The sequence below is a fragment of the Podarcis raffonei genome, chromosome 15 (assembly GCF_027172205.1).
Source record: "Podarcis raffonei isolate rPodRaf1 chromosome 15, rPodRaf1.pri, whole genome shotgun sequence".
In the NCBI taxonomy this organism is placed as follows: Eukaryota; Metazoa; Chordata; class Lepidosauria; order Squamata; family Lacertidae; genus Podarcis; species Podarcis raffonei.
The window spans coordinates 6986187-6998707 of record NC_070616.1 but is presented as its reverse complement, the minus strand read 5'-3'; the positions used below and the strand labels follow the sequence as shown (position 1 = coordinate 6998707).

Below are 12521 nucleotides of genomic sequence, written 5' to 3'. Positions count from 1 at the left end.
AGCCAGACTGGTGAGTGTACTTTATATTTGAAATGCTAAAGACTGGGCAGGACACGAACACACATCTGTCGGCCTCCAGATGTTGCTGGGCTCCATCCCTGATCATTGGCCAGGCTGGCTTCGACTGATGAGAGCTGGAGTTCAGCAACATCTGGTTGCCCACTGCCATGCTAAAAACTTGGTAAGCAGAATCCATCACTCAGCAACGAAAAGAAACCAAATCCCATGCACCAACTATTTTGTGTGCACGCCTACATGTGTGTCCACACCCAACTGTGCTTCTTTTAAGGCAGGCACCCCCAAACTCAGCCTTCCAGCTGTTTTGGGACTACAATTCCCATCATCCCTTACCAATGGTCCTGTGAGCTAGGGATGATGGGAGTTGTAGTTCCAAAACAGCTGGAAGGGCGAGTTTGGGGGTGCCTGTTTTAAGGGCTTGGCACAGCTCCAAAGCTTGCATCCCGCTATGGCAGGAGTGGAGGACCTTCAGCTATCCAGATGTTACCGAAATACAACTCCCATCAGCCCTAGCAGTCATGGTCAATGGCCAGGGATGGTGGCAATTTGGCAACATCTGGAGGGCCAAAGGCACAGGAGCCAATTCAATAAAAAGGTTTCACAATTTCCTGCCTTTTTTTTACTGTACCACAATTGCGGTGGAAACTGTATATGCCAATGATATTTGGGGAGGGGGACTTTTCCTGCTACTATATATAGAGAGAAAATTCATGTGTGATCCTTAGCATGGTGCAATGTGAAAGAGAAACACAAGCATGAAAGACAGAAGACCAGGTGATGCCTACATGCGTGACTTTCTATGAATTTGTCGTGCTCTGTCGGTCCCAGGATTCTTGCAAAGCGCCTCATGGTCTCGTAAAGATCTTGAACCTCTTTTGGGTACCTTCTTTCCAGAACTGCAAGACAAAGGGAGGACACAGAAAGCTGCTTTCTTAGCAAAGGAGAAAAATGCAGATTCAAAGGAAACACCACGAATGCGATGCGGCCTCTTCTTGGGTGGAGTCCGTGAACAATGCGCAGGTCAGATAGAAGTGATCGTGTGTTTAGCTGAAAATTCCCTATTCGTGGCTATTAATTCTTAACCATACTCCTTAAATGGGTTCTCTCCAGGGCTCTGGTCCATTTTCCAGTGGTGGCTGGTGCCCATTGGGACTGGTGGGGCAGAAGGCAGGGAAGCCAATGGTAGCCAAAGCCAGAGCCAATGACAAGGGGGACCAACGTATTCCAGTTTTGCCCTCCTCCTCCCTGCTGGTTTCTACAAGAGCAACCGTGAGACTAAGGAGGGGGAGAACGCAGGCGGGCAGTGGTGGCACCCCCTGAACTGGCTGTAAGCAGGCAGGTGGGGGCTGGCTGAGGGAGCGGGGGCTGAGTTTGGTGGGGCAGTGTGCCATTTTCCCTAACGGATCAGCTTCCAGTGCTATTTTCAATCACTGAAATGCGTTCCATGGTGTTAGCCTGCTTGTGTGTTCATGTATCTACCTGTGGAACCCCTCCTCTCAAACCTCTTAAAAATTTGCAGCTGTTCAGTTCAAGCAACACCAACACAACATCTGGTTATGTGGGGCACAGGTATTACACCTTGTAAGCATGCAGATGTTGGGGCTGCGAGTTATCAGGAACGGATTGACATTTTTCTGCTTAGCAGAATCCATCCATTCTGGGCTAATTAGTACCGAGATGACAATCCCAGCAGGCCAAAGGTGTGGGTGACTATAGTATGCGGCTATTGGGTGTTTTGTCTCCAGCTTAATAACAGCAGTTACAATAGTAACAAAAATATATGTGCATTTTAAGTAGCCTTTTTGAAAAAATGGATTAATACGCTGCTGTTGCATGGGCTTCTAGTGGCCTCCCATCCATGAGGCTGATAAGATCCCACCATTGCTATAGCCATATACTACCGGCAGAATCAGAGGCACTATCCTTCTGATATCACTCACTGGGTGACTATAGCAGGAGAGAGCTGTTTTTCACATGCTCTGCTTGCCTGCCTACCATAAATGCTTAAAGCCCTAAACAACGCAGGTCCCAAGTATCTGAAAGACCACCTCCATCTCTACACACCTTCTCAGGTCTTAAGCTCTGCAGAGGGGTGGGGTGAGCTCTCTCAATTTTTCCACCACCCTCAGAAGTCTGGGCAATGGCACCCCCTGGGGACTTTCTCCGAATCAACCCCTAAATTGTGGGATTATGGAGGATTCCCTCCCCATAGAGGCACATCCAGCACTCTCACTTTACAGCTTCTGTTGTGCAATGAAGCTGCACCTCTTTACCCTGGCCTTCAACGAAGTATGTTTGTTTTGCAGGACCCACCTCTTCTGCCGAAATTTATATTGTTCTTTTCTGTTTTTATAATTGTACATATATTGTTATAACCTGTCCTGGGAGCTTATGGTGAAGGGCAGGCAAAAAAAAATAAATCATATATATATATATAAATGAATCAAATAAAATAAGCAGCTGGTTGGACACTGTGGGAAAGAGGATGAAGGACTAGACAAGCTTTTGGTCTGATCCAGGGGGGCCCCAATGCTGCAGAGTCAGAACATTCGCTGGAACCAATATTTCCCCCCAGAGGTAATTTCACAAACAGAAAATAGCAACACCGAGGTATTTAAAGGGTGAATCAGGCAGCATCCTTTCAGACTAATTTTAGCCAGGCAGCACAGCCATTAAGGCTGACAGCCGAGATACTCACTCTGGAACTTTCTGAGGTTGATGAGTCCGTGGTCTCTTATAATTCTGTAATTGAAAAAGGTACAGCCTGTATTAGGGCCATTGCCCAACTATTATCAAGCAATCTTGCAGCAGAAAAGTTATCCTGGGAATTCCTAGAATCTCCTCGTTAATAATATTTTCCAGGAAAGGCTAGGCAAAGCTTCTCTTAGGACTACAGTCGTACCTTGGAAGTTGAACAGAATCTGTTCCGGAAGTCCGTTCGACTTCCAAAACGTTCAGAAACCAAGGCACGGCTTCCGATTGGCTGCAGGAAGCTCCTGCAGCCAATCAGAAGCCACGGAACCCGTGTCAGACATTCGGGTTCCAAAGAACGTTCGCAAACCGGAACACTCACTTCCGGGTTTGTGGCGTTCAGGAGCCAAAATGTTCAAGTTGCAAGGCATTCAACAACCAAGGTATGACTGTACTTAAGACACTTCAGCTGTCTTCAGGGCGTGGTGAGAGGCCTTCTCTACACAAGCATCAGAGTGAGGTGCTAGAATCCTGAGGTGGCAGCATGGAAAGGGCTGTAGCTTAGCGGTAGAGGGTCTGCCTTGCATGCAGAAGGTCCCAGGTTCAACCCCCAGCATCTCCAGGTGGGTCTGGGAAATACTCCCTGCCTCAAACTTGAGGAACTGCTGCCAGTCATTGTGGGCAATACTGAGCTAGATGGTCAAATGGTGAGGCAGCTCCCCACGTTCCCATGACCACGACAGTTCAGTCTCCAAGGATGGAAAACACGGTTTTAAAAGTTCTTACCCATGTTTTGTTTTGTCTTTAAACAGCATCCGGGGGGGGGGAAGTACCTCTCCTGTTGTGCTAGATTTCTGCTTGCAGGGAATTTTTTTCACATGGGAGCGTTCAAAAATGTGACACCTCCTTACATGCTTGCAATTCAAAGTGATGTCGCACATTCCACTATCACATGCTACTGTGTAGATCAAGCTTCGGTGTCTAAGATACCTTCCCAAGTCCATGAAAGCAGCATACTGTATTTTTCGCTCTATAGGACACACTTTTTCCCCTCCAAAAATGAAAGGGAAATGTGTGTGCATCCTATGGAGTGAATGCAGGCTCCTTGGCTTCAGAGATAGCAACGCGAAGCCTCCGAAGCGCTCCCTCCTCACTCCGGAGGCTACGCGTTACTTTCGCTGAAGCATGGAGAGCGAGAGGGTCGGTGCGCACTGACCCCTCTCGCTCTCCAGGCTTCAGGGATAGCTGCCTGAAGCCTTTGGAGCGCAGCGGGAACTCGCGCTGCGCTCCGAAGGCTTCGGGTTCCTTTTGCTGAAGCTGGGAGAGCAAGACTCTCCTGGCTTCAGCAGAGAGGGAGAGCTGCGCAGCGCCCCTTCAGCCAAGCGGGAGGAGAAATGGAAGGGGCTCCGTTTCTCCTGCCGCTTCGCTGAAGGGGCACTGAGCAGAGAGGGGGAGAATTTTTTTTCTTGTTCTCTCCCTCTAAAACAAGGTGCATCCTATAGAGCGAAAAATTCCGTATACCTGCAGGCTTGTAGACAGCCTCTCCCTTGGTTGACTGTAGCAAATAAAACTGCTTCCACACGTGTTCCCACAACTGTAAAGGCACAGCAACGACAGCTCTGCCCTGTGTTTGCACAGAGCAGCACTATGACTGCCCCCATGGCATTTCTCTCTCTTGCTAGGAGAAGGCCCGGCTAAGGAGAGGCTGGGGACCAAACCTGTTTTATTTATAATTCCCCAAACTGGCCAAAACTTCTTGTTACTCTTTGCTTTTGTGCGCACTTTTATGGAGATATAAAGAGCAATTGCAATGATAAATAGCTATAGAAAGAGGTGCGTGTTAAAGAGACACCCAACTGATAAGTAAGCAGAAAGACAGCCTCTGGAAGCAGTTTTGATTTGCAACACCAAGAGGGCAGCGGGAAGGTATTTATAAACCTTTTATGTAGCTTGCAGCTTTCTATAAATAGAGGCAACGTGATAGCACGGAAAAGGCGCAAACGTTTTTAAAAGCACCAATTTGGGGACATCAACATTACTCCTTTAGCAGGAGATGCTAATTAATTCCTACCCTACTTCATATTCTACTGCATGACTTAGCCTAGGAAATAGATTCCAGGCCTGAGGGCCTGGCATTTCCTTACTCTGTGTTAAAACCATACAGAATTACCAGTGTTGAGACACCTGTAAGTGCACATGATGTTTTCTTACATCTTTATTCCTGACTGGAAAAGCTGCTGGAATGTTTTAATTCAAGTTTGATTTAACTGAATTTTATTTTTATTTTGGTATTGTGATATTTGTAGGCTGCTAAGTCTATGGTAGTAGAGTGGTACATAAGTTGTATAAATAGATTTAAAAAAAAAACCTATTTGGGCACCCTGAATGCCCAAACCCTGCGTGGGACACCCTGTTCCTTGCCTTCCTTCTACCTCGGGGTCTCTCAAACCTGATGGAACTGTGCTGTGCTTGTGAATCTAGCATACCCACCTCTCTAAACCTAGAAACTTCACTGGATGTGCCCACTTGCGTTCTACACCCCCTTGTGCTGCCTCTTCCTCACCCAGGCCCAAGTTGCATCACTCCTGCTGGCAAAGCTCAGTGGTAGACCTGTTGAGATTTCCATTCCACCTTAAGGAACAGACGTGTGAAATTGTTGCATGTCGCATGTCTGTTTACATTCCAGCACAGTATGCTGGAACTTCCATTGTGTATAGCTTTTGCTTTTCCCGTTCTCTCTAAGACGACATGAGAGAGAGAAACAACATGTTTCTTTGTCCTGATTTATGATTAAGAAATCTGTAGTTGTAGTATGCTTCCACAAGCCTCATGCCTATTCTGTGTGCACAGTACTCTCTGCTGATAGCGTGCCCTGGCTTTGAAACCTGGGTCGCTGATTTACGTCGGAGCACGGGCTGATGGAAGGAGACGGCACAGCTGGGGCCCTCTGCATGCCGACAAGACCATCCTGCCATGCATGCCGGAAGTCTCGGGTTTGCTCCCTAGCATCTCCTCCTGCTTCAGAACACTGCAGAGCCACTGCCTCCTTCCCTACAGACCTCCTCGGGTGTTAAGATCAGCAGAGGGGGTCCTCTTGCTAGTTCTGCTGCCCTCAGAAGTTCAGGGTTGGTGGCATTCTGTCGTGGGATTCCCTCCCCCAGAGGTGCATCTCACACCTGTATTATATAGCTTTTGGCAAATGCTGAAGACGCTTTTCACCCCTGGCCTTTGGCACCTGAGATGTGTGCTTTTGGGACCCACTCTACTCCTGTAACTGATTTGACTGTAGTTTTAAATTGTTTCACCTGTGCTGGGATCTGCTGGTGAAGGGCAGATTATACTAACAATCCCGCCAATATCCTAATGGCAGGATAAAAATCTGTGGTGCGAACACACTTGGAACTGTCCACAGTTTGGGTTGCCTCAGAAGGCAACTGGAGCAGCTCCCCTATGAGGAAAGGGTACAAGTTCATTTGGGGCCTTTTTGCTTAGAGAAAAGGCGAATAAGAGGCGACATGATAAATAGCCAAAGGTTCTTTCTCCACTCTTTCATAGCGCTAGAACTTGGGAACATCCTGCCCTAAAGCATCATGGGAAAACCTAGTTTTTGTTGCTGCCCTAAAGTTCCTGCCCTGAAGCATCATTGGAAAACCTAGCGTTTGCCCAGACTTGAACAAGAGCAGTAAATGGCCCTTCCATTACACTGGGATTCTTGCATGCAACTCAAATTAAAAGTCATTTTAATATTTTTAGGCTGAGGTCTGACAAGTGAGTCTCCTCCAGCCACATACTGACTTTAAATTATCTGCTGAAAAGAGCATTTTAACTGGGGGGGGGGGGGAGAGAAAAATGCACTAGACTTCCATCAAGTTAACTACTTTTTAATAACGCACCTCGACTTGAAATACACGTTTGAAAAAATATTGAGATGTTGGGAGTGTCACTAAATAATTCTACAGAGAGTCAGGTAATTGGCTAAGCTGCTGACACAGAATGTTTTAATTAGCCAACTCATCGGCCTCAAGCTGGAAGTCCACTGTAGCAAAGTCTGTGGTGTCAATTATCTGCGGGTTGCGGTAATTAAGAGGATGGAGTTAAGAGTACCGGTGTCTTTATACCAGGATAGACATCACGTGTATAGCTGGAGAGTGGATGGCTTGCCACTTGCTGGATATGTCTATGTTTGAGGTTCTCAGATGGAGGTATGACTCCTTCCAGCAACACCTGCAGCCAAGCTGGTGCCAAACGTAGTGCTCTGCTTTCCTTTGGACCACATCAGTGAGGCTGAGAGCAGGGTCCTCTTCTGGGCAGCCCAGAACCTCCAGACACACTCCCCAGGCTAGCGTCCCAAAGAGGGCACTTCGGCACTGCTAATGCAGCAGTTTGACTTCATCCTCACAGGCGCGCTCCATTGCTAATGTGGTTTTTATTATTGTATTTTTTTTACTGTGATTGTTAGTTTGCTTTGGGGCTTTCTTAGTGGGAAGCAATGAACTGAATAAACCTAAACCTTGGTTATTGGGGAACGGATGTGGAGGCAAAAAGCAAAGCAAAAGGTTTGGAATTCCTTGCCTGTGACAGTCATTCCTTCAGATAACAACTTTATATCCAAGGGAAAAAGGTGTAAATATCTGCCACGCAACCCCACCTTCTTCATATTCTCTCCCCATGGTTTGCTGGTGTTCATATTCAACACCCAGCCCTGAATAGCTATTCTGCAAAATCTTTGTCACAGAACTCAGCAAGCACACTTAGATTTGAAAGAATGAAAAAGCCAGGAACTCACTTTTTCCTTCGTTGCCTTTCCTTTAACCTCGAGTGATAGATATCTACAACTGCAATCTTCAAAGCTGTGTAAGTTCCAGGAGAGAGGGGAGCAAAAGAGATGAAAAGAATAAATCCTTCACACTTACAGATAAATATTTAGAGAATTAGCACAGAGCTTATCTCCCAAATCCCCAAAACAACAGCCTGTTTTCATCACAGCGTGAAAAAACGACACAGGCCTCAGCAGGGAAGAGACTAGCCAAATCTGGTTTTTGAGATGTTACAAGAGAGAAACCTTCTCAAGGCACTGCAGTGGAAGCGGTTCGAAAGTCTGTATATGAACTGCCGCTGTTTTGAGTCTTATTTTTAGCTGCTTTGATTTGATACATGACATATTTGCATTCCATTATTGGAGGGAGAATACCTCTGTATGCCACTCGCTAGGAATCACAAGCAGTTGCATTTAGATGTTGCACTCAGGGTCTTGCCTGTGGGGCATTTCATAGGGGCATCTTGCCAGCGATTGTGAGAAGAGGGGCCTTACAAATGACCCAGAAAGCTCTTCCTATGAACGGTGTGTGTGTGCGGGGGGATCCTTATTGTTTTAGGGTAAAACGTGACGAATATATAGTTGGGAGCTGTCTTAGGAGGGCTTGCTCTGAGAGGTGGCACAAAAATGTTGAAATGTATAATGTGCCCCTGCGTTGTGGGGCCTTGCCCCACTGAGGTGGCTCCCACGCGGCAGGATGTGCATGTGAAAAAGGGTTAACATTCCTGCATCTTGCTAAAAGCCAGATAGCACACAAAACACCAATGTTTCAGGGATCCAAACATGGCTCCCCCAAAAATCAAGAATCGTAACCAAAGCTGAAATTTTGCAGTAGCAAACAGTGTGATGCTGGGGCGGCGGTGGTGCTCCCCTGACCTCCTGACACTACTGCTTATCAGGAGGGAGAGGGGTGAGGTGGCAGGAAGGCGGGGGGAGTGCAAACACTTCAGCGGAGCCAATCCAGAACTCCTGCTGCTGCATTTGCACCATGCTAGCCTCACTGCTGCCTCACCTACTCTTTCCTGGTAAACGACAGGCACTCAGTTGCCAGGAGGTCAAGGGAGCGATGTCCTGCAAAGCTGCTCTGTGTGTGTGTATATGTGTGCATACATTGGGGGGGGGGATATTCAGCAAATCAACACAGTAAAAAAAAACTACCATGTAGAATTGTAGAGTTGGAAGGGACCCCGAGAGTCAGCGAACCTAACTCCCTGCAATGCAGGAATCTCAACAAATTGTCCCCCATCCAATCTGAAACCACTCCGGACCCTGCTTAGCTTTGCAAATGTGCTAGCAGTTTTATTGCTGCACCACTAAACCATCCCTTGTTGCTTTCAATCGCTGAGTGGAGATACCCCACATTTCCTCTTATAGCTTCACAACGCAAAACACACCGTGTAAAAGTTCTGAGTCATCCTCCACAAAGTCTATATCCCTTAAATCCCATTCAGCATAGTTGTCAAATTCCTGTGGGAGGAAAAAACAACAACTATTGACACAGATGCTGGCAGAAGCCAGGATTTCCACTGCCCAACAACAGAAAGCATAACAGAACTTGAACATTTCCCTGTGGTATAAAAACTTATGGAATATGATCGCCGCAGGAAAAAATAACACTTAAATTACAGGTTTCTGAGGGAAAGGAGGGCCCTAAACACTTCTATGCAGTTTAGTGGGAATTTATTTCGCGTTTCGGATTTCGACAGGCAGCAATCTCTTCCTGCACCATCCAAAGAAATATGGATGTCAGGATTTAAGATCGGGTGTTGCGACTTTGTACAGTTACTCCTTTATTTGCCCTGCCTTGTTTTAGATATCTTTTAAGTTGATATTTTGCTGTGGTTTGCATTTAATACTCTGACAATAAACAAAAGGGTTTGTTTGTTTTTTAAAAAAGAAATTTGTGGATTATTTTTTTTAAGGTCTCAAGAACCATCGATTTAATGCAAAGGAAGAGATAGTAAAAATGAGAAAAGAGCTTTGCAACAACCCCTTCATGACCAAAGCCTTCAAGGCAGCAAATGGACCACAACACCAGCAGTTCTTCTCACAATTCCTGGGGTTGTCCTTGGCGATTTGGGTCACTTTGCTGCCTTGAAGACTTGGAACCAGACTCCTGCACAGCTGTGTGCTCTGGTTTGGTGTAGGAGGGTAGGGAATAAAATAAGACAAAGCAAAAAGTGTTGCTTGTTGATACGCCCACTTCCAGATCCTGATATGAATTTAGCAGGAACTTGATGCCAATTCATCAGCTTCTAACAATAACAACAATAGCAGCAGGTGATTTGCAGCGACTCTTCCCCAGTTGTGAGCATCTCTGCTGCAACTGTGCATTTAGGCAATCTTGCTGCTCCCCCAGCGGGTTCCAAGCGGTATTGCATCCTATGCTTGTTTATTACGTGCCCAGTGCCAGATAACCAAGCCAAGCCTCTGAACCAGGGGTGGGAAACAGCAGACCCAGAGGCCAAGCGTGGTCCTCCATGCCTATTTGGCCCTTGGAACTCTCCACAAGCCACACCCTTTCTCCCCTGATTCACACCTCTCACTGCTCCTATTTTGCACCCCAAGTGTGTTTGCCTGACTAGGATGCACCTTCAACTCTGAACATGCCTCCTGCTTGTCGTAGAGAGGGGAGGGTGAGGGTGAGTAGAAAATAGCCTACTGCACAGAAGTAAATAAAAAATCTATTCCTTGCTCTGCCCACATTTGCCTCAGGCCTTGCCCGCTATGTGGCCCTCGGGAGGTTTGTCAGAAAAGAATGTGGCCCTTGGTTCCCCAACCCTGCTCTGAATCACAACCACGAACTGAAAATCCCACTATAAGCTCCAAAATATGACATGAGAAATACATTGCAAGTGGTACTGAGAAGCATCACATGCAGGGACGAGAAGGTTCTCATTTCATTCATTCATCCACCCCCCTGCCCCAATTTCATGAATTGGCTCTTGCCGTTGTTTACAAAAACAAAGGGGCGGGGGGAAGATGAATCAGGAAAACAAACAGAATCATAGAGTTGGAAAGGGACTGCAAGGGTCATCTAATCCCACCTCCTGCAATGCAGGAAACTTTTGCTCAAGGTGGGGCTCAAACCCAGCACGCTCTCATGCTTTACCAACTGAGCTATCCCAGCCATAACAACATTCATCCTATTTGTTTCCGGCAGGAAAGGCAAAGAGCCACGCCAAATGAGTTCCTACCTCAATGAAGTCTGCTCTTGCTGGCATGTATCCAGCCATATCCCTGGAGAGCAAGGAATCAAAGGTAGGCCGCGGAGGATCTTCAGCAGCTGGGAGGGGGTGGAAAGCATGTTTTAGTAGTCGGGCCAATTAAAAAAAAATTATTTGCACCTCCCCTCCTCTCAAAGCAACGGAGGAAAAAGTGGTTTGAATAGCATGCAGGGGGAAGGAAGTGCATTTGTTAGCTTACTGTATTTTTCGCCCTATAGGACGCACTTTTTCCCCTCCAAAAATGAAGGGAAAATGTGTGTGCGTCCTATGGGGCAAATGAAGGCTTTCGCTGAAGCCTGGAGAGCGAGGGGGGTCGGTGCGCACCGACCCCTCTTGCTCTCCAGGCTTCAGGAAGCTCTCTGCTAGCCATGGGAGAGCTGCGCGAAGTCGCACGGCTCTCCCGCGGCTAGTGGAGAGCTTGCCTGCACCCAGAAGCTTGGGGCACGCTGAGCTCAGCACGCCCCAGGCTTCAGGCTTCACGCAGCTCTCTCACGGCTTGTGGATAGCAGCCTGTTCTGGGGGCTGGGGTCGGGGGAAGCCCGGGCTTCCCCCACCCCAGCCCCGCACCTGGGGGGGGAAAATAAATTTCCCCCCTTTATTTCCCCCCCAAAAAACTAGGTGCATCCTATGGGCCGGTGCGCCCTATGGGGCAAAAAATACGGTAATTTTTTTAAAAACTTCCTAAGTTAATAACTTGCTATGAATTTGTGCAGTGCCTAACTGTACCTGCCACTGATTCATGTCCCTGAAGGCCCATCTCTAGACACAGAATAAGGCATGGGTAGCTAACACAGAGGCCACTGGCCTGCATCTCCAATCATCTCTGACTACAGTCATACCTTGGAAGTAAAACAACATCCGTTCCAGAAGTCTGTTTGACTTCTGAAATGTTCCACTTGCAAAGCGTGGCTTCTGATTGGATGCAGGAAGCTCCTGCAGCCAATCAAAAGTCACGGAAGCCCTGTCGGACGTTTGGCTTCCAAAAGAACGTTTGCAAACTGGAACACTCACTCCCAGTTTTCGATCGTTCAGGAGCCGAAATGTTTGACTCCCAAGGTGTCTGGGAGCCGAGGTACAACTGTACTGGTTGTGCTGGCTAGGGCTGATGGGAGTTGTAGTCCTAACAGCCTCTGAAGGGCACCACACTGGCTAATCTGGAAATGTGAAATGCTGCCTCTGTCCCTGCCATGGATTCTTACAATAAAACGGGATGGCTGTGTCACTGTGTTGATTCTCTTCCGCTTGCTTCAGATTTAATAGCGTGGATGCAAAGAGGGGGTTGTTGATGAAATGCTTCATGTAATGTTTTTCACACTCCTCTTTCGTCTTTGTGTTCATCTGATTTGCTACATCCTGCCTATAGGAGAGAGAGGAGGGGGAATATTTCTGGTTATGCATCAATCAGAAGGAGGATTGCTCCGTTTTGCATTACCCACCAAAGCGGGACGGATCTCAATGTTTAATCAGGCATAAAACTCTCACCAGTTTCCAAAGCCACAATCCATCACAGCTTCTAAGAGGGCCATTTCTTCTTGAGCTGTCCAAGTCGGATCAAGGACGGGGAAGTTGGATGTCTGGCGATATGGGGAAACAAGGAAGGGAACTCATTTTGGCTGTGATTCTGAGCATGCTGTTCAGCAGCTTAAATCCCACCCATCACAGCCTTTGGTGGCATTTTGAACTTGCCTCGTCACCAAAAATCAAGACGAGGAACAACACATTAGAGCACATATATGCAACCGATTGAGCTCTGGACGTCAACTCAGCTC

General features: G+C 47.2%; 1 protein-coding gene across 2 annotated transcripts in view; it reads right to left on the bottom strand.

The window, feature by feature from the left end:
- Positions 1-12521, bottom strand: part of TADA2A (transcriptional adaptor 2A) — a 33122-nt gene that overhangs the window by 12398 nt on the left and 8203 nt on the right. For both annotated transcript variants that reach the window (XM_053366609.1, XM_053366610.1), the window contains exons 5-11: positions 12235-12326; positions 11952-12109; positions 10723-10811; positions 8920-8992; positions 7496-7559; positions 2717-2760; positions 804-914 (exon numbers count right to left, since the gene is read on the bottom strand). In XM_053366609.1, the coding sequence (XP_053222584.1) occupies positions 804-914; positions 2717-2760; positions 7496-7559; positions 8920-8992; positions 10723-10811; positions 11952-12109; positions 12235-12326 (631 nt within the window). The remainder of the gene's footprint in view (positions 1-803; positions 915-2716; positions 2761-7495; positions 7560-8919; positions 8993-10722; positions 10812-11951; positions 12110-12234; positions 12327-12521) is intronic.